The sequence below is a fragment of the Misgurnus anguillicaudatus genome, chromosome 11, assembly GCF_027580225.2.
Source record: "Misgurnus anguillicaudatus chromosome 11, ASM2758022v2, whole genome shotgun sequence".
Taxonomy (NCBI): Eukaryota; Metazoa; Chordata; class Actinopteri; order Cypriniformes; family Cobitidae; genus Misgurnus; species Misgurnus anguillicaudatus.
This window is the reverse complement of record NC_073347.2, coordinates 9,639,362-9,664,430: the sequence shown is the minus strand read 5'-3', so window position 1 is coordinate 9,664,430 and position 25,069 is coordinate 9,639,362. Positions and strand designations below refer to the sequence as shown.

The 25,069-nt window shown below is 39.6% G+C and overlaps 2 protein-coding genes across 7 annotated transcripts in view; one reads left to right on the top strand and one right to left on the bottom strand.

Annotated features, from left to right (window-relative positions):
* The first annotated feature begins 5,699 nt into the window (after positions 1-5,699).
* Positions 5,700-11,321, top strand: LOC129416746 (uncharacterized). Of its 2 annotated transcripts, XM_055171127.2 has the most exons (4): positions 5,702-5,861; positions 8,805-8,864; positions 9,570-9,668; positions 10,771-11,321. In XM_055171127.2, exons 1-4 carry the CDS (start codon positions 5,813-5,815, stop codon positions 10,854-10,856), a joined length of 294 nt encoding a protein of 97 aa, XP_055027102.2. In that variant the 5' UTR covers positions 5,702-5,812; the 3' UTR covers positions 10,857-11,321. The 2 variants fall into 2 exon arrangements, with proteins under 2 accessions (XP_055027103.2, XP_055027102.2); XM_055171128.2 differs by lacking the exon at positions 8,805-8,864 and having other exon boundaries at positions 5,700-5,861.
* A 216-nt stretch (positions 11,322-11,537) lies between these two features.
* Positions 11,538-25,069, bottom strand: part of LOC129416745 (echinoderm microtubule-associated protein-like 4) — a 158,051-nt gene continuing 144,519 nt past the window's right edge. For 4 of the 5 annotated variants that reach the window (XM_073872987.1, XM_055171123.2, XM_055171124.2 and 1 more), the window contains 4 exons: positions 21,790-21,877; positions 21,421-21,519; positions 17,877-18,007; positions 11,538-17,642 (listed from right to left, as the gene is read on the bottom strand). In XM_073872987.1, coding sequence (XP_073729088.1) covers positions 17,148-17,642; positions 17,877-18,007; positions 21,421-21,519; positions 21,790-21,877 — 813 coding nt within the window. In that variant the 3' untranslated portion in view covers positions 11,538-17,147. The remainder of the gene's footprint in view (positions 17,643-17,876; positions 18,008-21,420; positions 21,520-21,789; positions 21,878-25,069) is intronic. The other variant, XR_012372067.1, reaches the window with a different exon arrangement.

Here is a 25,069-nt window from a genome sequence, read left to right as displayed (position 1 = left end):
GAAGGCCAGAGCAGACGGAACCACCGCATCGGATTCCTGCGAGGGAAACAAAGGAGGCTGAAAACCCATCGAGGCTTCGAAAGGGGACATGTTAGTGGATGATACAGGCAGGGAATTATGAGCATATTCTACCCACGGAAGCTGTTGGCACCAAGAGTTCGGACATTGAGACGTCAGACAGCGGAGCGTACAACCAAGATCCTGATTAGCCCGTTCACATTGCCCATTGGTCTGAGGGTGATAACCTGAAGACAGGCTGGCAGTGGCACCGATCTGCTTACAGAATTCTTGCCAAAATCGAGAGATAAATTGGGGACCCCTGTCAGATACCACGTCTGTGGGTAAACCATGGAGGCGGAAGACGTGTTCCACTAATATCTGAGACATCGCTTTGGCAGAGGGAAGCTTAGGTAGGGGAATAAAATGAACCGCCTTAGAGAAGCGATCCACCACCGTGAGGATGACGGTGTTACCCTTAGAAACTGGTAAGCCGGTGACAAAATCAATGGCTATGTGTGACCAAGGACGGGTGGGTATGGGGAGAGATTTAAGCAGACCAATGGGAGGCTGATGAGACGCTTTATTACGAGCGCATACATGACAGGCTAAAACGAACTGTCTGACGTCGGAGCCCATAGCGGGCCACCAAAAACGTTGACGGACGGTAGCCAACGTTCTCCGAACCCCCGGATGGCCGAAAAACCTAGACTCGTGACCCCACCGGATGACCTCAGAGCGAAGCGCTGCCGGAACCCAAAGCCGACCCGCCGGGCACCCCTCTGGCACTTCACTCTCTCGTCCGGCCTCCCTCACTCGCTGTTCGATGCCCCAACAGAGGGCACCCACCACCCGCCCCTCAGGGAGGATGGTTTCATCCCTCTCGACGTCAGGATCACCAAACAAGCGAGAGAGGGCATCAGGCTTAGTATTCTTTGAACCTGGCCGGTACGAGAGAGTAAAGTTAAAACGGTCAAAGAACAGTGCCCAACGAGCCTGCCGCGATGTCACCCTCTTGGCTGAACGGACATATTCCAAATTTTTGTGGTCCGTCCAAACCAAGAAGGGCTCTGAGGTCCCCTCTAACCAGTGACGCCACTCACCCAAAGCCAATCGAACCGCCAGCAGCTCCCGGTTACCTATGTCGTAGTTTCGTTCAGCAGGGCTCAACCGGTGAGAAAAGAAAGCGCACGGATGCACCTTTCCGTCCTTCGCAGACCGCTGAGAAAGCACGGCGCCTACCCCGACATCAGAAGCATCTACCTCCACAATAAACTGAGCCTCCGGATCTGGAATAGAAAGAACAGGAGCAGAGATAAACCGGAACTTTAAATTATCAAAGGCCTCCTGAGCGTAATTATTCCAACGGAAACATTCTTTAGTGGAAGTGAGAGCAGTGAGAGGCTTAGCAATCTGACCGAAGTTCCTAATGAATCGCCGAAAAAAATTGGCAAAACCCAGAAACCGTTGCAACTCCTTACGAGTTTCGGGGACTGGCCACTCGGCTATCGCCTTAATCTTAGAAGGGTCTGGACGGATCTCGCCCGCGGCAATAACAAAACCAAGGAACGAAACCGACTCCCTATGAAACTCGCACTTCTCCGCCTTAACAAAGAGCTGATTCTCAAGAAGACGCCGGAGAACTCTGCGTACGTGCTGAGTGTGTACCTGCATAGACGGGGAAAAGATGAGAATATCATCAATGTACACAAACACGAATTTATTTATCATGTCTCTCAGCACGTCGTTAACCAGAGTCTGGACGACAGACGAAGCGTTCGTTAGCCCGAACGGTAAAACGGAATATTCAAAATGTCCGGAAGGTGTATTAAAAGCTGTCTTCCACTCATCTCCCTCCCTAATGCGCACCAAATGGTAAGCATTGCGCAGATCTAATTTGGTGAAGACGCGCGCTCCCTGCAATAATTCAAAGGCCGACGACATTAAAGGCAGGGGATACCTATTCTTAATGGTAATGTCATTGAGACCTCTGTAATCAATGCATGGACGTAGGGAGCCGTCTTTCTTTTTAACAAAAAAGAAACCTGCCCCCGCAGGGGAAGTGGAGGGACGGATGAGACCGGCACGAAGGGAATCAGTAATATAACGGTCCATAGCCTCTCTCTCGGGACCGGACAAAGAAAAAAGTCTACCTTTAGGCGGAGAAGTGCCCGGGAGGAGATCGATAGCGCAATCATACGGCCGGTGGGGAGGAAGGGAGGTGGCCCGGGCTTTATTGAACACCTGATGAAGATCTCCATACTCCGCCGGGACCCCGGTCAGATCGGCTGCAGAAACCTGAGAGACAGAAGAAACAGAACCAGAAGAAGCAGCACCAAGACAAGACACATGACAAGACGATGACCAAGATAACATAACACTATTACGCCAATCCACGTGAGGATTGTGCTGTGCCAACCAGGCATGACCCAAAATGATGGGCGAAAGAGAAGAGCCTAGAAGGTACAGCACAATCTCCTCACGGTGGTTGCCGGAAACAAAAAGACTAACCGAGGGTGTACAGTGAGTGACCTGCGCCGTCTGCTGCCCTTTGAGAGTCCAAACCACGAGAGGAATCTTGAGGGGAACAGCGGGAATGCCCAACGAGCGAGCCAGCTCCTCGTCCAAGAAATTACCCTCGGCACCGGAGTCGAGAAGAGCCGAGGTGGGATGATCCACGCCCCCAAAGGACAGAATAACCGGCAGATAAGAACTAGAGACACGGGAGATTTCTTCAGTAGCCACGCCCACCAGGACTCCCGGTCTCACCGGCGGGCTGGATCTTTTAACGGACACCCTTTAGCGAAATGCCCCGGCTTGCCACAGTAAAGGCAGAGACAATTCAGAAGACGTCGCTCTCTCTCCTTCTGAGAGAGACGCATGCGACCGAGCTGCATGGGTTCAGCCTCAGTGAGCGATGACAACGAGGTGGGCGTGGTAGGACTGGCCGACTCATTCTGCAGAACCCGGTGACGCAGCGTGCGGCGGTGCTGGCGAAGAAGCATCCGAGCTTCAACCTTGAGCGCGAGCTCGATGATCTCATCGAGTGAACGAGGCAAATCGTGGGAAGCGATTTCATCCTGGATCTCATCATTGAGGCCGTCTACAAACTGAGCACGTAGAGCTGAGTCATTCCAACCGCACGCTGTGGCCAGAGTCTTGAACTTTATAGAATAGTCCGTGACTGAGTGCTTGTCTTGACCCAAACGCACCAAACGGGCGGCTGCGGCATCCCCCTGCACCGACCGGTCAAACAACTTCTCCATCTCGCGCCGAAAGGCATCGAAAGACTGACAGCAGGGTGCGCGGGCATCCCAGACCGCAGTGCCCCACTCACGCGCTCGCCCGGTGAGCAGGGTAATGCAAAAAGCTACCCGAGTCTGTTCTGTAGCATATCTTCGGGGCTGAAGCGCAAACACCAAGGAACACTGGGAAAGGAATGCCCGGCAGGAGTTGGGATCGCCATCATACGGCGGAGGGCTGGTGGCATGGGGTTCCGCTTCCAGAGGCTGGCGGGGTTGACTGACCTCTCGTCGGATCTGATCGAGCTGAGTGCTAAGCTCAGTGAAGCGAGACGAAAGATCCTCGACCTCACGGGACGCTGATGAAATCTGTGCCGTGTGCTGACCCAACCAGGCTCCCTGCTGGGCGATGGCAGTACGCACTGACTCGGCATCTGCTGGATCCATTTAGTTGGCGAGTTCGTCTGTCAGGGCTACAGAGGGAGACTGAGACAGGATCCAATTGCAGAAAAATGATAATTTATTTAAGGCAGTCAATGACCACAAGGCAAAGCTTGGGTGAAAAATGTAGAGGAAAAAATCAAAGATAGAGAGAGATCCGCTGTGCGTTGACAGGGTGAGATTTTCCGCTGTGCGTAGACAGGGTGAGAGTTCCAATGAGCGAAGGCCAGCTGAGAAATCCACTGCTTGAAGACAGGGTGACAGATCCACTGAGCGATGTCAGGGTGAGTAATCCACTGCGCGAAGACAGGGTGACAGATCCACTGAGCGATGTCAGGGTGAATAATCCACTGCGCGATGACAGGGTGAATAATTTAACTTCCACGGAGAATTTAACCGGGCAAGCCGGACCGCGGCTACAGACCCTGCGTGGGTACGCTGGACAGCGCCTCTGGCAGCACAGCAGCCGAAGCTGCAGCGGAGAGTGAGATGACAGCCACTCAGAGAAAGCAGAGCAGTGGGTAACCTGGCAGATGGTGACAGCAGAGAACTCAGGTAAAATACGGAAAATAACTAAAGAAATAAACTGGAACTATGAGTAATTACTAGACTTGTAAGATAAAATAAAATAACAAAATAAACAGATAACTGGAGTTATATAATACTGGGTACTAGACCGACTAGACAAGACAGGACAGGAGAATTGGCAAGGCACATACAATGACGAACTCGCGGGGAACAAAAGACTAAGGGCACTAATATAGCAAACCAAACGAGGGGTAAATAATTAACAGGTGTGGTGACGCAGGTGTAGGAAATCACGCTGATGAAGAACCCAAACGACAGACGCGCATGAGCAGAGCTGTAAAACATAAACACAGACAATGAAAACACAGAAACAAAGCAACCAATCAAACTGACGTCCTAACATTAGGTAAATTAAGTTGTTTAAGCAGCTTTGAATACGTTAGTGGTGTAAATTGTAAGACAAATCAATGCCACTGGCATATTTTAAGATCTGTCAGTGCATGTTAGTTTTTGTTGAGACAGCTCAAATATGTGTTTTTGTCTATGACTAGCCTTTACCAGGCATTCGTGTTTTAAACGCCTAAAGTTATTATTAAGTGTTACCCATTTGTTCTCAGAACATATTTCTCACACGTCAGAGACTGTCTTGAACTTTCATACAATTTCCAGTTTCAGCCAGCTTCCTATTTGATCATATCATGGTGCCACATTTGAAAACCTCACACAAATTTCATGGCACAGGATGTCCTTTATTTAAAGTGTCTCATAAGACACAGCACAAATTCTGAACACAATGTTCTCACGATGATATGTATTGATAATCTCAGCAATTGTTGATTAAAATCATCCAGATCTGTCATCTTTTGCATCAGACCTCACAACACTTCACACATGAAACCCCAGCTGACAGGTACATTTCTAATAAAGCAAATGAAGCCCATATCCATATGACAGTTTTCATTGAGGAAATTATTTAAACATGTTAGTTCTTGGACATTTGGTTATAAACTACTGTACACAATGTTCTGTGAATCTTCTCAAAGTTTCTTAATGTTCACAGTGAACTTCTACAGCATTTATTAATTATGTTTTATTTATTAACTAATACATTTCAAAATCAAAAGTTTTAACTGTTCATCTTAGCCTACTTCTTTTTTCTTAAAACAAACAAACAAACGGTGTTGCACCTTTTTACAGATAACATCTGATTCTTACAGATTAGTTAACCGAAGTGAACTGCAAACAGAAGAGTTCCTAGAGACAGACTTTTATTGGTTATTTAGCAGTTAAAAATATATAACTGACTTTATTTACAGTTGACTATTAAGTTTATACTGACTCATTGAAAGAATATGTTGGTGTGTGTTGTTATAACTTTGACTCTGTGCCTTCAGGGGACAATCATTTCATCATTTCTTTCCAGAAGTATCCCACGAGATCAAATTTGTTTACATTTTGCAGACTGTGTGTGCGTGTCTTTGTGAGCATTTCAAGCACGTGATCCTGTGTCCTCAACAGGGAGTATATATATAAAAGCTAAAGCTCAGATACACACAGACATCTCAAAGTTGTCGATCATATAACAGCGAATTAACATCGTAAAAATGATGAAGGTCTGGTTCGTTCTGTTACTGCTGTTGCCTATTTGCACAGGTGAGTTACTGCTTGTTTGTTTTAACCAAATCTTTTCATTTGATTTTGGCAGACAGTTCTTAAAAGATGCAATATATGACCCAGTCTGTAAAAACCCAGCTAAAGGCATTTTTTGTGATTTACTGTTTTCTATAAAATCATTCTACATAATTTAAAGAACATATTGTGAAAATTTTGCCTCATCTTTAATATTAACTGAGTAAGGTTGTGTCAAAGAAAGCCTGGTTTTCACAGACAATGTCATATTTGCTTAGAATAAACTATATTTTTACCAATGGAGATGATTTTTTATTAATTTAACTATACTTTAAAATTAACTATTTTTAATAACGAATAACTTTTTTATTAATAATTGTTATTATTGCTGGCTTCAGATGTTTCCTTATTTGTTTCATATTTGTTTTTCTTAATTTATTGAATAAAAGCACAAGTACTATATATATGTACATATTCTACTGTATGTTTCATAAGGAATGATTGACGACAGGCTGTTGAATTATTTTAAAGTAATGCACAACCAAGGTAATAATGTGGGATGGTGCAAAGTGGACCACGGGTGTGCATTAATTTCAAATTATTCGGGGGACCGGAGTCAATTATTCCACTCAGTAACACTTTACTTGAAGGGGTGTTCATAAGACTGACATGAAATATTCATAATCCTGACTTGACACGTGCCATGATTATGAAGAAGATTTTATACAACTTCAGGTGTCACTTTAAGTGTCACTGTTCAATTATGTCATTTTTAATGCAAAGAAGACATTGTTTGAGATGTCTTTGTTGTGACGGCTTGACATTGACCAATGCATCGTAACTTGTCATGACAACTTGACATTACCAAGACAACACAACTGACCACTTTTTAAAAAATTAATTTGTCATTAAAATGTCATTACGTGTTAATACTCTGTCATATAGATTTATAACAGCATCATGAATATTTTTCTTGACCTCAACTACAGTGATACAAATATAATTTGTCATTAAAATGTCATTACGTGTTAATACTCTGTCATATAGTTTTATCACAACATCATGAATATTCTTTAGTTCATAATGTTTTTTTAAGTTTCCTCCATGTGTTTAACAACTAAAATCAATAATTCAATAATAATAATAATAATAATAATAATTAACATTGATAAAATTATATTTTATTGCATTTGGAGACCGATTCACCTAAAATTAAATGAAAACAGTACAATACTGGGTTAAGCCATGCAGAGTTGGGTTAATATCACTCCAAAAACAGTTAATTACATTAATTTAACCTGATAAGGGACACTGTGCCGTACACCCCTCCCTTCCACGTGAGGCTGCATAAACGTCATTGTAACTTTGAAGCATTAAATCTTCAAAGTATACGGCCATGCGGCACATCGTTGAAAAGCTTAGACTTTCGGGATTCCATTAAGCGCACACACAAAGCATAATATGATTTTTAGCAGTCATAAAACTGTAATCTAGTTGTTAGTTACCTGAACCGGGCGGCGCCGATTTAGGATATTTACTTACCTACAAAATCTCTTTATCCGCTTCGGTGAAATTGTCCAAAACAAATTGTTCATAAATCCCCAAAAGTCCAAAACGATTAAGATTTAATCTAAAATGATTTGTTCATCTCACAATCTTGACGTTTCTGACCGAATTACGATATAAATAGTGTAGTTCACTAACGGACATTCGTTCAAATCTCACTTTTCATTCACGATTTATAATGAATATATTCGGATGTCACGTTTATTGTGCAACGTCTGAGGAACAAATACGCCCCCTTGTGGAATTTCAGCCGTTCCATAAGAGGCTACATTGATTAAATGTTTTGTTAGTTTTTTTTCTGTCAGAAAATTTCAAAAACCTCTGTGTGAGGAAAAACAAGTTCTGTCAGTTTTTTTATATTGTGCACATACATAAAGATAGTATAATCTTTTGACGTGTCTGTTGCATTTTGTGAAGGTATTTAAATTTATTTTACATAATATTAACACTTAATGACATTTATATGAAAATTTAATGTAATGTTAACCCATAAAGCTAGGTAGTTTCTTAAGTTTGATAATTATTCTGCTATGTCATGTTTATGACAGATTTATGACAGGTTGTGATGTGTTGGTTTGTGTCGGGTTGTCATAACAAAGACAATTCAAACAATGTCATATTTGACATAATTGAACAAATGACACTGAATGACAGTTGTGATAAATGTGGATGGGGTCTCCTTCATGTTCATGACACGTGTCATGTCAGTTTTATGAACACCCCTTCAAGTAAAGTGTTCCCTTACGTTTATACCACGGTTATTACAGACATCGCTCTGGTGGTTATTTTAAGACATTTGACAGGTCAGGTGAGCGTTTATAGAAAAATAATGCATACCCGTGGAACATTTCTCAACCAATAAGATTAAAGCATTCAACAGCCATGTGGTATAAGTAAGGAATAATTAAAGACAGGCCATTGAATTGTAAGAAAATAGTGCACACCCAAGGTGCAATGCGGCACGACGCGAAGCAGAGTGTCGTTGCACCGCGGGTGTGCATTGTTTTCAAATAGTTCAGGGGAGCGGAGTCAATTATTCCTCTTATACCACAGTTACCACAAACATTGCTCTGGTGCCTATTTTTAAGACATTTGACAAGTTAGGTGTGCGGTTATCAGAAATTAATGCATACCCGTGGAACATTTCTCAGCTAATCAGAATACAGCATTCAACAGCCCCGTGGTAGGCTATAATACGACCATAACAATAAAAAAACAAATAGCAGTGTGAATAAGTGGTGTTGCGGGTGGGGGTTGTGTAAATTGCTTTTATTATTTTCTACTTCCATAAATGTTTGTGGTAGATCAGCGCGTATTTTACGCATAACTGATTGATTCTGTTAAAGCCGCTCGTTGTTGTGTCGCGTTGTTAAACTGTGCAGTATCTCTTCCGGCCTGCAGGTGGCAATCTTGACAACACACACTTCACACAGTCACTCATTGAACATCGTCTTATATCAGGTAAAAAATAAAACAACTGTTCCGCCAAATCAACAACTTATTTAAAGGTTGTTTATACCTTTAAAGCCCAATAATATAATACAGCTTACAATGTCAATGTGTATGTAAAAAAGGAAATAACTTTAACCAATAAAATAAAGTCCTATAGGAGAAATGAAACTTTGTTAGAGTAATGCCATTGAAGATATTACAACCTAACATTTATCCAGGTTAAAATACCATGGCAACAGAATTTAGAGAAAATGCAAAGGAAATATAAATAAAGTAGGAATGCAATAAAAGAACAGACACAGAGTAGACTAAGAGTTAATCAACAAGGAAAATGACAACAGAAATGACAGTGAGGTGAAAAAGAAAGAAAGAAAAACAACCACCATAAGAACAGACAGACCAAAGAAAAATACGGACAACTAAACAAGTTTTTTTCACGCAAATATTTGCTGTGTTCATGGGGTATAATGTTCTCAGGGGGCTCAGCCCCTCATCCCATCTGACCCTAGCAACACTCCTGGTGTGAATACTGTAAAGTGTGCTTAACATGAAACACATGTTGTTGTTTAACAATGATATCAAATACTGTAGTAGTACTTTACGACATATCATTCTGCATTAATTAGAGATTAGGCATTTATAAACATACGTACAATGTTCTTTACTGCTACACTACAGCAAAAACTAAATATATTGTATTTGTGTGTGGTCTAGCTGACTATCATATTGAGTGCTATGGGGAGGATTTTCTGATGGTGAGGAACATCACTCTTCATTGCAGAAGTAAAGTTCCTCAAGCCTGTTACACCAGAGGTAAACATCTACCAGACTGATCTCACGAAAAATCCTGTTATGGTCACGCAAAATTTGATTCATTTATTCGTGTCGAAATTCAGCTTTTATCGTGCCTTGAACGCGAATGTCTTTTTCATGTCAATCGCACAAATTTCTATAAGTAGTTTTTCGTGTCCGTTGCACGACTTTCTTTTCGTGTCATTTCATGTATTGTTTTCTTATTTTTTTCTATTTTCTTACCATTGTCGCTTGGGGTTAGAATCACTTTGTTACCCCAACTCCAGGCAAAAATAGTTTTAAAAGTGGAAGAAAATCATGTAGAAACCAATATATAAATGTACACCCAAAAGCAAAATCTAACCCCAACCCTAAGCGAGAGCTATTTACAAATAGGGGAAAAAAAACAATACATAAAATGACATGAAAAACTGTTCATAGAAATTCGTGCTCAAGGCAGGAAGAAAAGCTGAATTCGTGCCATGGACATGAATAAATTAATCAAATTTTGTATGACTATACCATAACTTTCAATGAGATCATGTTGACATTTTCACACCTACACTAAATCATCCATAGTTCCAATACAAAAGCATTACCAGTTCATATTTACTGTTTATATTACACAATCAGCTCAAACAATCCGTTAGATTCATCAGTTTTCCATCTTCATGGTTGGGTGAAGGGACAAACCCAGCCGTTGACATAAATTAATTCAGATCATGTTTATATTTGACCCAACAATGCCCTGCTGAATAAAAAAACAATAAAACCATTACAGAAAATTCTAATGGTTTCTATTAAAATACCAATGGGAACCATTAGCTTTTACCATTAAAACTGTAGTGTGTTTTGGGCCATATTCAATTGGAACCAATAAAATTCCCAATAAACTAATATAATATCTGTGATGGTGTCTATTGGTATTTTAGCAGAGTGGGTTGAAACAATCCAGCATTTATTCTTTGACCCATTTCTGGGTTGAAATATTTATATTCAATATTCCTTATAAACAATCACATTTCACTTTAGCTTGACTGAGTTTGTTACAAAAACCACCGTGTGTTTTGATGTTTCAAACCCTTCACAGTTTGATATCTGACCTGACTTTTTTTCCTTATAGGAACTGGAGAAAAAGGCTGTGTAAGCTTGGAATTCTGTGAAAGGAAAGGCTGGAAATGTTGCCATGAGAACCACTGCAACGCTTAAAAGTTTACATCAAGGAAAAAACCTCTTGAAGACCATGTGTCTCGATTGTCACTTTTAGTTTGATTTGAATGAAAGATTTGATTTCTCTATCCGATCAGCTTGTGATATAGATGATGTGCTGTCTTTAATACAACTGCAGAACTGGATGTTGTGTCTTCTTGTAGTCATACTTTGAGAATTAAGTATTAGTCAGAAATGGATGTGTTGACCTACTAACAAGTCTGCACAGCTAACATAGTTGGATAGCTGAAGATGTGTATGTGTGTAAGACAGAACAAAGACTTTATCCTAGTGAGTTATTTATTTGAAGAGTGAAAAAACAAGCAGCTTCACTGCGTCCGAAAGTCATTGGCTCTCTCTATGAGGTATAGGGTCCACTGCCAAATAACCTCTATGACTCGTTCTCTCTCTTTAACACACACACAGATGTAATCAATAAAGAACATAAACACAATTCAAGGACAATTTCAGCTGATATGTTGTTTGTTTACTGATCCAAACTTCAAGTGTACATACGTTCATCTTTGTAATCTAAATATAGGACCCTTGCATAGAATCAAAGAGCTTTCACAGTTTGTTTTATCTCATTTAGGTCTAAAATGTGTTATTAACTGAAACAAACAAAATATCATAAAACAAAATGGGCGAACAAGTATATCACAAAGCAAAAAATCACAAGAATGCTTTTAAAATGTTTCTTTATTTTCGAAAATCTGCCCATTAACAGGAATGCATAAGAGACAGATTGGCTCAAACTTTGTCACAAGAAAGAAAGGGGTTTGCCTTTTTAATATTTAACATATTTTATCATTTGCATAATCAGGATCATCTTCATAATTATTGTGGTTTTGTATTTCCATCATTCTTATCAAAAAAGCTAATATGGAAAATGAGCTTTACGTGATGGTAATTTGATGAAACGGCCCGAAAATGCAAAGCATTTGGAAGTCCAGAGATGTAGTCAAGCCTGATATTTCCTCTAAATGTACTGTAGATACAACCACTGGAAAAGAATCAAAATGGATATTTTTTCACTCGATGTTGGGAATCGCATCTGTCTTGGAAATCAGCTCTTGGATATAAACAGCAGTCTCTCCTCAGTTGTGATCACTACATTGACAAAAGCCATTGCTATCATTTTATTTGTCAAACTGGGAAGCACCATCTGTTTTCAAAACCAAAATCACCTACTTCAATTAGGGCTGGGCGACCAAAAATCTCATCTTGGTAATTTTGGGATAAATGTGCACGACGTGAGCTGGTGGCAAACTTACAATTGATCTCAGTATAGATTTCGGGCAGAGCATCTGTTGCAAAGGATGGTCATATCAGGCCACACTGACATAGACGGTATTGTCTTATCCCGTATCCCACAAGAAAAAAATACATAAACTGGATATACCGCCCAAGCCCTAACTCCAACAAAATGTTTTAAAAACCAAAAACAAGGCAAATGATTTATGACATTCAGCCTTTTGGCTAACCGGTCTCAGCTAAACAAATTGCGAAATTCTTTGAAGTGGCACAAATCCACAGAAAATTCAATGACTTAATGTAAAGCTGAACCAGGCACGGTGCGAAACATTTCCATGCCACAAGGCCACTATACCTGCATGTGCAGGTTAAACAATCATTGAAGTTTTCTGATGGATGCAAAAATCTCCTCTTCATCACTAACTTATGTAAAAGAAACATTCCCTCCTTATAGTACCTCCCTCCCTCAATAAGAGTTATATACATACAGGTACACCAATATATACACAACAAAAACCAGCTCTGAATGTAACAACAAAGATGACGAAAAAGTTTTGTGAAGAGTAATACCACACGATCATGTCCTCTTGAGCTAGCGTAAAGCTTTTGAGGGTTGCAGTATCAATGGATTCCTGTCGTTTGAAAAGGGATGGCGAATAAAGACTGAGATGTATTTCAGGAAATACAACAAGGCAATCAATGTGAAAACCTTCGCATTTGCTTAAAAAACTGGAGTGCTCCATTAAAGCATTGTACATAAAAAGGTATAAAAAGTTAACTGCAGGCCAGCTGATGGACACATTTGGGGAAAATTCACAAAAAACTAAAAGCGCCTGTCATGCGTTGTCTATTTTTGCAGAATCTAGCTGTATTCCTTCTGCAGTCAATTCGCTTAAGAAAATACAAAACTTAGGTAATAGCATAACTAAACAAGACCAAATGCACAAAATTGGTGCAACCGTTTAGTGAATCTGCCTCATGGCTCCAGGGCAAATGTCACATAAACATTATAGTACACACCAACAATCAAATATCACTTAATTGATCTATCTAAACATCGCCAAAGTCAACTAGTCATCTATTATGACCATATCATGCACCTGAACCTACAAATCACACCTGGATCAGACTCATTTCCTCCAATACTGAGACTATCTGAATGCTGGTATTCAATTATACAAATATAATAATACAGAAGATTGTCATTCATTCACTATTAAAACAGGGAGAACAAAACCCAACCCATGTATCCAAACCAGATCTCAATACCACACATCTTGGAAATATCTTGGAAAAGAAATCATGCTTTCAGTCCCAGACAGCAGACGACTCACACCGGAGCTGCAGTCGTCGTCAGCTGTCTGCGGTATCTCATGCCTCGCACACCGACTGCCAGAACAGTAGCTGCGTTTCCCTTAAAGATTTGCGCTGAACTTTCATTATTTTATAAATGTTGACAAAATACTATTTCGAAATGACAGAGTATTCTATTAACCAATGTTATGCAACTAAAACAAAAATTTTTGTCTCGCGATAAATCATTCCAAAAACCTGCCGACGGTTGTGTTCGGCTTCCTATGGCGCCGTGCAGACCGACATGTGGATGACATCAAAATACAGTAAGAGCGACTCGAAATCATACAGAGCAGTCGACTCCTGAATCGCTTTCGTGGTAGTTTGATGTCGTGCACTTCTTGTGATGCCACATAAATTCACATCTCTTCTGTCTTGTCCTCCAACCAAACATACCGCGTCATATTCAATAAATGATATAGGCTTGTTTGACTTCATGCTGCGTCGCAAGAACTGCCAGGCGCATGACGCCAAAGCTCCGCGAGAGAGACCCGAAAATATGGTTTCTCGAATCACACTTGCGGTACCCTGACATCATGCGCCTGTCAGCTCCCGCGGCACCGCATAAAGTCGAACAAGCCTAATATGACTTTTACGCACATCAGGTGACCTTTCCATTGCAGTTTTGCAAATATTCATTTGCCGAAATCCCTGCAAATCCACCTCACTCAAGCATAAATAACTTTTTGCGATATATGGCAGTTTATGCGAAATTGCCGTATTTCCATTGGCCGCATTTTTAATTTGCAGATTTGAAGAGTAATGCTGCATTTACACCAGCCGCGGTAGAGGCGCCAAGCGCGAGTGATTTCAATAGTAAGTCAATGTGAAGACGCGTCTGAAGGCCTCGCGGCCCGAATGAGGCGTTTAGCATGGCGCGGCATCTAGTTCACGCGAACTGAGCATCTGGCATGGTACGCGCGAATGGTGTTTTTTTGTGCATTTTGCGTTTGACGCGAATTTGCAGCTGACGCCCGAGTTGAAAAATTTGAACTTTGGCGGATTTTCGCACCGGGTTAACCAATCAGGAGCCTGCTGCAGCCCCGGAGTCACTCCTTCAACATGGAGGAACGCTTGATATTGTCCATGAGCAGTCGCCCAGAGCTATACGACACCAGTTCTTATTTCTAGAGACAAGAATAAAAAGGACCTCGATTGGAAGAGTGTCAGTGAGGACATTGGGGAACCTGGTAAGTTGTAAATACACATTTCACTTTTGAGTCAGGTGACGTTTATCGACCCGCGTCATTACTGCCATTTTTTAAAACTATTTTCCCCCTATAGTAAGGTGACCAAATACAAACCGGTAACTCTCTCGATGAATGCACGATCAACATCAGCCATCTTGCAAACAGACAACCGCATAGCACTTGCCCCTCCCACAAGAAGCGGATTTCGCCTCTGACGCGCGTCAAATGCTTGCTTTTTCCGCGGTAGATGCGATTTTGACGCCTCAAACGCGGCTGGTGTAAACGCAGCATTATGGAAACACATGCTAATGTGTTTTAGTAATCTAAAACAGCAAATCTGAGATCTGTGTTTATGTGGCGCTGCACTGCGTAGGTCCATCATGTTTAACATTCTCCCTCTTTCATCGCGATAGTTACTGCGGTAGTGCTAAAAATAGTAAATCATCGCAAATTCGATGTTGATCAAAACATTAGTAGTTCTTCAATATTTAACTCAAACTCAGCGGTCGTGCCCTTGTGTCTCTCTAAACATCGACTCTTCTGAACTGATTCATCTCGTAATACTGAGGCATACAAGACAATCATTACTAAAAAGGGCAGCAGAGGAGTAAATCTGTACTACATAGCGTTTCATCTTCAGTGAGGGGCAGAACTTTCACATATCCATCTCTCCACGCAATGTTGAGGGAAACCAAAACAAACTTCAGTGGTATTGCCTTATTAAAGGCGCAGTGTGGGACTTTTAGCGGTAAGACTGTGAATTGCAACCATCGACTCAGTCCACAGCTCACCCCTCCCTTTAAAAACGCATAGAGAGAGACAAGCTACAGAGCTATCAACTGAGATAATGTGGTGAAAAAAGGTTCAGTTTGTCCATTTAGGGCTACTGTAGAAACATGACGGCGACTTCCATGTTAGCAGATTCGTGGTGGATGTTGATAAAAACGGCTCATTCTGAGGTAATAAAAACAATACATTTCATTACAGTTCATTATGTAATGTCTTTATACACCACTGACAATATCATATTGCATTTCTGTCAAAAAATCTTTCTGTCAAAATCCCACACTGCACCTTTAAATGGCTGTGGTGGTATTATATGCAAATATATTTTTATGATATGATTTAAGGATATACACATGGGGTTTAAGTTGGCCTGTAAACTTACTGTAGATAATATGGACCATTTCATCTCTAAATGTCTAAAACTGATTCAGTTTACCTGAAATGATCCAAGGTACTTTCAGTAAAAAAAAAAAAAACAACAACATGATAATTGTACTAATTTTCCAAACGTTACAGAAAGCGGGAAAAACATTATTCTTTATTCTTTCGATCGCTCTTCACAAAAAGTGATCCTGAGAAGATTTTGCGGAATGAAAAAGCGGCACCTCGTGCGCACGTACACACACACACACACACACTCATACCCACACGCTCACATTTAAGACTTGTTTAATCGTTCTCTCTTAATTAATAAAAAAACAAGAACATCTCAGTCCAATAGACAAAATGACAAGAAAACAGTCCCGAAATGAAAGCTTAAAACAATTCGGTCTCAGTGAGAGAACAGAATGATCTAAATCAAGAGTTAAAACGGATGCACAGCTGAGATCTCCAGTCCAACAGGGAAAACTACAGGAGATGTGAGGGTGGCATGGTATTTTCGACAGGAAGGTGAGGAGGCTTTGATCTTATTTGGGTGCCATGCGTGTCCATATTTAGGCAAACCAGGCTTTTAATAGGGTAAATGTGAATATACTGTATTTGTGTTTGTGTGCTGTGCTAATGTTGAATGAGGTGCATTGCTGTTATTCTGTAAAGTATTAATAATCATGCACTTCGCATGCAGTTAAAATTTAAGGTGACCCCAATTTCCACCAACAAAGTTTACGGAGAGCGAGAGAATAGAAGACCTACATAAAGACAAAATTTTAATTTTCTATTTAAGCTTAATGGTTTACTTATTTAAGTGAGGAAACGCCTCTGCAATTCCAGTTAGTTTTAACCCTAAATAATAAAAGTAAATAATAAAACAAATTTTATCCCTAAATAATAATAAATGCCATTACTGCATGGCAAAATAATCAAATCCATATGTCAACGCTTCACTATCCTGTACCTTTGTGTGGCCTTGCATCTGCAAAAATGTCTTTGAAGATAAAACTTCATTAAAAATTGTATTCATTATGTGTGTGTGTATACATGGGTGTGTATTAGTGTTTGTGTGGTAGTGCTGAATCTTTCCGAAGGTTTTTCACATTTCAAATCTCTCACCATTCAAGCCAAACCAATACCTCCACAATCACATCTTTAAAACATAATGTCAACATAACACTAAGACACGAAACAAAAAGCTCGAAAGGATAAAAAAATGAGGAGACCCTGCTTTTGTACTCCAACAGAAAGGTTACAGTGTCATGCTGGCGCCTTGAGCAGGGTATCGAGCAGGCAAGAGAAGGGGCCGGACCTCCGTTACAATGACATCGCTCTCTTATAAAGGTGGATTAAAGGGTGTGCCCTCGTCGCTGGGCGTGGCCGTATCATCGCTAGGCTCTAGGCTGTCCTTGGGGCTCAGGGTGCTGTCGGAAGGAGGCGTGGCCTCGTCGGAAGGAGGCGGGGTTTCTGGCGAGTCATCCTGTTGTCCATTAGGTGTGGCTGTGTCCAATGGTTCGGTGGGCGTGGGAGGGGGCGTGTTGGTGTCGGGCTGGGTGTTGATGGGTAGCGATGTTGGCACCGGCACAGGCTCGGTAGGAGTCTGGGGTACGCTGGGTATCGACGGCAGGCTGCGAGGGGTAGAGTTGTGCATCAGTGATTCGCTCAGGCCCAAGCTTGAGTCGCTATGCACGAGGGAAGAGGTCTTCTCCACCAGACGCCACTGCATGATGCTCGTGTCCTTGCCGCCGGTTGAAACCAGGTGAGCGTCGTTATGCATGAAGCTCACGTTTGTCACGTGACTGCTGTGGGCGCTGTACTTGTGGCTTGGGGCCTGCGTTTGAATTAAGCAAGAGAAAAATATCACTTATATACACACTAAAATAATTTAAAGAAAGTTAGTTTCGAACCAAATTAGAAAGCATTGAATCATGAATCGAATCGATTCACTGACAACTTAAAGTTTTACCCTCTAGGCATGATTTACTTAACAAATGCACATAACTTTTTAAAATGATAAAGCAAAAAGATACTTGTTATAATGTGACATAATCATTCTGTAACTGACCTTGGGTCTTGAGCAAGGGTACTGGAAAAGATGCACTTTGCAGAAGTCATCAGCCAGAGCGATAACCTTCCTATTGTGAGATCGCATCAGAGCATTGATATCTGTCCCATCTGAGCCTTCAGGCCAAACACCTGAGTAAACACAAATTAACAATTTACAACATCCCAAAGGCTGAGGGTAAACCAACTTGAAGAAGCGATGCCACTTGTCTCCTATACACCCATTTTACACCTGAAACTCATACACCCGTAAGGGTAGAGAAGTGAATCTAGTAACTTAAAATAGGTCATTGAAATTTGGCTCCCCTTGTGATGTCAGAAGGGGATCTTATTATAATAATACCGTCTCTTAATCTGCACTACCCAACCACGGCACTGCCATTTAGAGCAAGAGAAGAGAAAATAATTGACAATTCAATTTCAACAAACCGCCATTATGACGATCAGTGTTTGCATTTCATCCGCTCATTTGCATTTAAAAGGACACACCCAAAATGACACACCTTTGCTTTTACCTACAAAGTGGCAATTTTAACATGTTATAATAAATTACCTATATGAAATTTTGAGCTAAAACACATACATACATACTCTCTTGGGACAACAAAAGTCTTGTGAAACTACATAATTAAAGGAATATTCCACTTTGATAAAAAAAAATCTGATATGTATTCATCCACATGTCATTCAATATGCTTGTCTTTCTCTATTCAATTGAGAAGAAACAGTTTCAGTTTCAATGCAGCCCCAAAGGACTACAAACGATCCCAACCGAGACACAAGGGTCTATCCAGCCAAACGATCATCATTTTCACCAAGAATGTAAAATATTTATTTTAAACCACAACTTCTTGTCCTGCACCAGCCCTGCGATGTGGCAGCACGACCCCATGTAATACGCAATCATGTCGAAACTCCCGCTTCAGTGTTTACAATTATGGAGAAAGAGGACCGCTCCGATGTTGTTGTATGTGAAATGATACTAATTAATGTCTTTGTGTCAGTTTACAGTTTAAAATGGACTGCAAGTGTGCGTTTCACATATGTAACAAGTGACCTTTCTACGTGATTACGTAATACTTATGGTCGCACTGGCACATCACAAGGCTAGTGCAAAACGAGAAGTTGTGGTGTAAAAGTGCATTTTTTTTTACTTTTTTTGTGAAGATGACGATCGCTCTGCTAGACGAGACCCCCATGTCTCGGCTGGGATCGTTCAGAGGCCTTCGAAACTGCATTGAAACTGTAAACTGTTGAGGTTCAATAAAGTCCACTATATAGAGAAAAATCCCTCAAAAAACGTAATTTCTTCCTGACTAAACAAAGAAAGACATCAACATCTTGAATGACATGGGTGTGATTCAATTATCTGCATTTTTAAATGAAAGTGGAGTAATCCCTTAAATGTTGTTTATTGGTGTATATCAGACTTTTGACTGTTTTATGTTGGATTTAGTTTAAGTGTTTTACATGTTTATTTAAGAGTATCAATATAAAGTGGTGGCTAAAATTATAGGAAAATATTTACCTTTTTTGCCTCCGAAACATGACTGCATTGCATAATGATGGTTGCTCTGAGCACCTTAAGTAGCTTTTAAAATTTAAAACACATTTGTGATGTTTCTTTACTTATTCAAGAACAGACTGTGAATGGATCAGCAGTCATTAAAAGAATTACCAGCAGGAGGCAGAAGAGTATCGTGTAAAGGACTCACACTTAACCACATGCACACAAGGGTGCACACATGCACACGTATAATGTACAGTATGGGGTTTCTGTGGATTTATACTGTACATTATTTACCATTCCCCTAACCCAACCCTTAAATTAACCCCGAAGGATAAACCCCTTCATAATTTCATTAATTTATTAAAAAATATTATTTAGTATGTTTTTAATTTGGTTTACAAGGACACAGGAAGTGTTGTTATACACATCCTTATAAACCACATATTCTACTACCAGTACAAACATGCACACATGCATCCAGACTGACAGACAGAAACACAGACAGACAATTCCTTCTAGTTCATTTACAATCCCATAAACAGTTGGTAATACAATCCTCCTATAATTACATTTACATCCTATAATAATATGCATATTTATATATTTTTCTGTTGATTGTTTAATTTGATACTTTTCTCTGTATTTTATGATTTTATGGTATGATCACCTATCGCTAGTGTTTTTCTTCAGGCACACACGCGCACACAGTTTCTTCTCTGTAGTAATGAATATTTTTTCCAGAATAGCTTTAATCTTTTGGCACAGTGCTGTCCGTTTAAACATTACTACCACATATTTTTTTCAGGCCAAAAAAGTGGTGAAATATGTTGAGTTGTGGTCAAGACTGTGCTGGCTGCCTTCAAAGCAGCAGTGTGTGTGTGTGTGTGTGTGTGTGTGTGTGTGTGTGTGTGTGTGTGCGTGTTTGTGTGTGTGGTTTTTAGTTTTCATAATCACTTTTGTTAGGCTTGGCATGAGCTTTAGAAAGTCACTCAAAGCTTAAATAACACAGAGACAGATGATAATTGTGAGAATTGTGCTATACAGACCAGAAAAGACTGACTGACAATCAGACTTTATAATAAAAGTGATGGCCATCCATTATAACTGTATGTGTGAGAATCAGATTGAGAGAAACCCCCACACATACTAAACCACTGACAGAAAACCATTGGGAAATAGAGCAAAGAGTTCAAATAGCATTCACACATTAGGAAAAAAATCTTAACCACACATGCACACACATACTGTACGCGCACAAACAAATTGCCCATGTAGTGAATTCATTTACACTTTTATCTGTTATCCAACTATTAAAACATACAGTTTCTATTATCTTGCACTTTATTTGCTGCCACATTTTTATTTGATTTTATAGGTACAGGTCAGAAATGTCAGCACTGGACACCATAGCAGTTTATATAGGCCAAGGAAGCCCCTAAAGATCTGCTCACACTATAGACGATGATAACTATAAAAATGTAGTTTTACATTTTTTTATAAATTAAAAAGAATTTCTGAGTTCACACCACAACCAATAAAAAGAGAGAAAAAGCAATGCTTTGCAGGGCTGTGCGTTCAACTGAGCGTGTACCCGAATAAAAAGGCTTAAGAGTCAATCTGCGTAAAGTTTAAAGCACCCATTCATAGTTTGGCTTTGCTTCCAGAAGGACAATTACAGTAAGCGACACACGTCTCCCTAAAACCCTGTACAACTCTATCAATCAGATGATGACTTCAAAATGAAGTCTTTCCAATTTTTTGTGCGCCCTGTGAATGAGACAATATAAGGGTGCCACTATAACTGTCTAGACTAAAATTGCCTGACTATTGGATTTAATTACTTCATTTGAAACATTTGTCATAAATGGACTCTCTCATAAACTTTCAATTTTAGGCAGCTTACTGTTGCCCCCAAATATATGCACTCATGCATATGAAAAATGTGTCTAGGATACAGCGTTTAGCTACAAATTTAAGTACCCACATTCTGAATGTGATCTTTTTAATGATACATCATGTAGATGCAGATACTGACCAAAGACGTGAAATCCCAGCACACAGGTGTAGGTGGCCCAGTCGATGTCTTTGCATTCAGAGCGATTACGAATATACTTGCAACCGTTTGGAATGTCCCCTTAGAAAGAGAGACATAATGAGAGGTCAACCACAATGCAAAACATATTGTCTATTAGAAACCTACACTGCACAATGTAAATATTATTTTGGTTTTTACCTAACAGATCAACAAATAAAATGATTAGATATGAATGTTTCTGAAAGAAAGAAAGCCAGAGAGTGTAAAAGAGAGAGAGAGAGATCAAATACTGTGCGAGTAAGCTGGAAGTGTACACTGTGCTCTATTCCCACATTTCATCAAATAATACAGCTGCGGTCAGACACTTACAGTAAAGGATTTCGTAGTCTCCTGAGTTGGACATGATGAACTTGTTGTCGGGGGACCAGTCAAGATGTGTAATGTAGCTGGAATGTCCCTGAGGAGAGAGATTAAAATGTAAAAAGTTAGAAAACGACAAAACACAAAAACATTTCAATTACAATGTTTAGAATAATCAGAATGAATTATTCACAGCTGCTTGAATTTATTCAGAAGTGAGAAGCGATGATATTTGTCATTATTGAGGTGCCGTGTGTCCCAATACACACAAGCGCATCGGTATCATACAGATTACTTTTCCTTTTCGGACTTTGACACTCAATCACAACCTTTTAGATTTTATGAAAATCCAACATTGCTTAGGCTACAAAGTAATAAATCATTGGCAGACTGTGTATATTTGGGAGTTTGAAGTGTTTCTTTGAGGTTTTAGCACATGCCGCATTATCTTACTTGACCTGAAAATGCAAATTTCCATTGCAGTTTTGCGAAATTCACCTTTTCCGAATTACCACCTCATGCGTGCGTAAAAACGCAGGGAAATAGTTAAAAACCCTCGCTCTGAGTTTACATGATTTAATGTCTGCGTGTTCTTGATCAAAAATTAAAGTTGCTGTATCATTTCTTTATAACCTTTTACACTATGAGGCTATTTTGGGGATTTCCGCCTGGATTTGGGACCCAAGATAAAAGATGGTGTAGCATTTGTGGCTATCTGAGGCAGTTCACACTCAAGTTTCACATACGTTTACAAAAGATGATTTTTTTACCTCATTATTCATTCAACGATTGTTGGATTTGTAATTATAATAAAACAAGAAGGAGAGCTGTCATTTGATATAAGACTTGCCCATGTTTGTCATATTTGAAAAATATGAAATATGTGAATATTAATGATATAAAAAAATATGGGGGGGTGATAGTATTAATTAAGTGTAAATAACTTTCATACAGTAAAATATATGTCAAAGTGATGCATATCTGCAAAAGCAGAGATTGTAAGCTTTCAAACAGTATCTCGGTACTGGGTCCATGACAGACCATTAAAAATTAAAGGAATGTTGTATATTAAGTCATAATAATTAATTTTAAACCCTGTACAGGGTCAGCAGAGTTAAAGAAGTGAACAAATGTTAAAGATGAAGTGGATTTCAATGTCATTTAGCCAAAAGTAAGCATGTTCTTAATGTAAAATGAAAGGAAAATAACAATCAGAAGGCTGTTGGCGCCATCTGCAGGCATTTGTTATAATACATAATGTTGGTTTTTATTACATTAATTTTAATGTTTTTTTTTTTTTTTTAATAAAGCCACATGTTTACTTGGTATTGATACTTTATTTGATTCCATTATTATTGCCTCATCATTATTACTTGTCATGTTTAAAGTTATTGCTCACTTAGGCCTATTTTTATTACCCAAAAATATCAAATTACTTTATTATCAATTTCCAAAATAACTGTAATCACAGTCCTATATTAGTTACAACATTTACAAATTATGTGATTTCAGTTGAATAAAAGACCTTCTGTATATAAATGTTATCACTGAGGATTCCTTAAGTGTAAAAAGCTTATGTCTCCTCAAATCACAATATAAAAAAGTGTCAAGTATTTACAACTTTTACAGAACCTGCAGGATCTCCTAAAGCTATAAATGAAATTAAATCCTAATTTCTAATCTAATGAATTCTCCTCAAAAGAGTTCAAGATGTGTTTTACAGCACTAGTATTTAGGTCAACAATAAATACTGACTTTTACCCGAAGAAGCAATTTTGTGTACATATTTCCTGCATTTTCTGATTGTGTCTTAATAAAGAAAGTAAAAAATAAAGCAGGTGGTGTCCAAACACATTTGTACTATATATTAGCATTTATAAAGCCCACTGGATGATCGTTCCTGTCATTCCAAGTGGTTTGTAATGTAGCTTAACAGTTCATCATCTGTTCATGAATTCCTGAATGTCTACACATACAGTGGAGTCCAAATGCATGAGACCACTAGTTTCTTATTGTGTTATTTTACTACATAAGAATCCAAGTAAAAAACGATTGTAAAAATGAACAAGAATTAAGAATGTCTAATAATTTTCTATTTAATGACAGCATGCATTAAACTTCCCAAGTTGGTTCAAACTTTCGGACCCCACCGTACGTACTGATCTACTCTTGTCTGTCTGCATGTTTATGAGTAACAGGGTGGACACATTTTTGCTAACAGACTGAGCAGTCTGTCAGCTTCAATAACATCACAGCCCAGATTTCCCATAATTTCTGTACTCCCATTGGAACCAGTCAGGACTGCGTGCTGAAATAAAGACTTGCTTCTATTCCATCTACCATAAAAACACATCTTCACTCATCTCAAACACTTATTCACTTATTGCATCTGTTCCTATTGTTGTAAAAGGCAAACCATCAAAAACGCACACACACACACACACGCTGAACGTGAAAATGATTTCACTTCTGCCAGTAATATCATAATTACTATAATCTAACACAGATGTTCAAGACATGAAACTGCAGAGAAAGTGCAAAGCAAATGCACGTTTTAGGGATGAATTATAAACACAGTGGTTTGATTCATCTTCTTGGTTAGGTGTGGGGTGTTCCCGGACCTCCTATAAGCATTGAGGGACTCCTTATAAAGCACAAAAATTCCTAAATTTGTCATTGCCCTAAAATTCATTATTTTTAGGTCAATGACAAATATGTTTAATATGCATGTGTTAACATACATCTTGAATATCGAAGATAATGCTACACTTGCATATAGATTGTATTTTTTCAAGCATTACTGCAATCTAATCTGCAGATATTTTTATACCACCTAGAGACAATAAATGCATTTTAGCAATTGCAAACATTATATTTAAATGAAGTTGACAAATGCAAAGCCACTTACAGTGCATTCAACATATACTTGGTTATCACTATGTGTGTTTCTTGGGAATCGAACCCTGAGACCTTTGCATTGCTAATGCAAAATGAGCAAGATCTCACACAAACACAAATCCCCCCCAACCTCAACAAATCACACACACAGCAGGAGCTCATAGTTCACTGGAAAGTCAGTTTGCACGTGGCAGGCAGACAGACAGACTGAACTGTCTTATAAAATCACGAGCTCTTCTGATATCCTCTTTAGTGGCCAAAAATAGCTGAGGTGTTTAAGCTTCTGCATTCCTTAAAAACACTAAAGGACTACAAAATCCCAACCTTCTCTTTTATAAGAGACTAGTAGTAGTAAAGAATACATATCCATGTGTCATGAATTCCTGCTCGG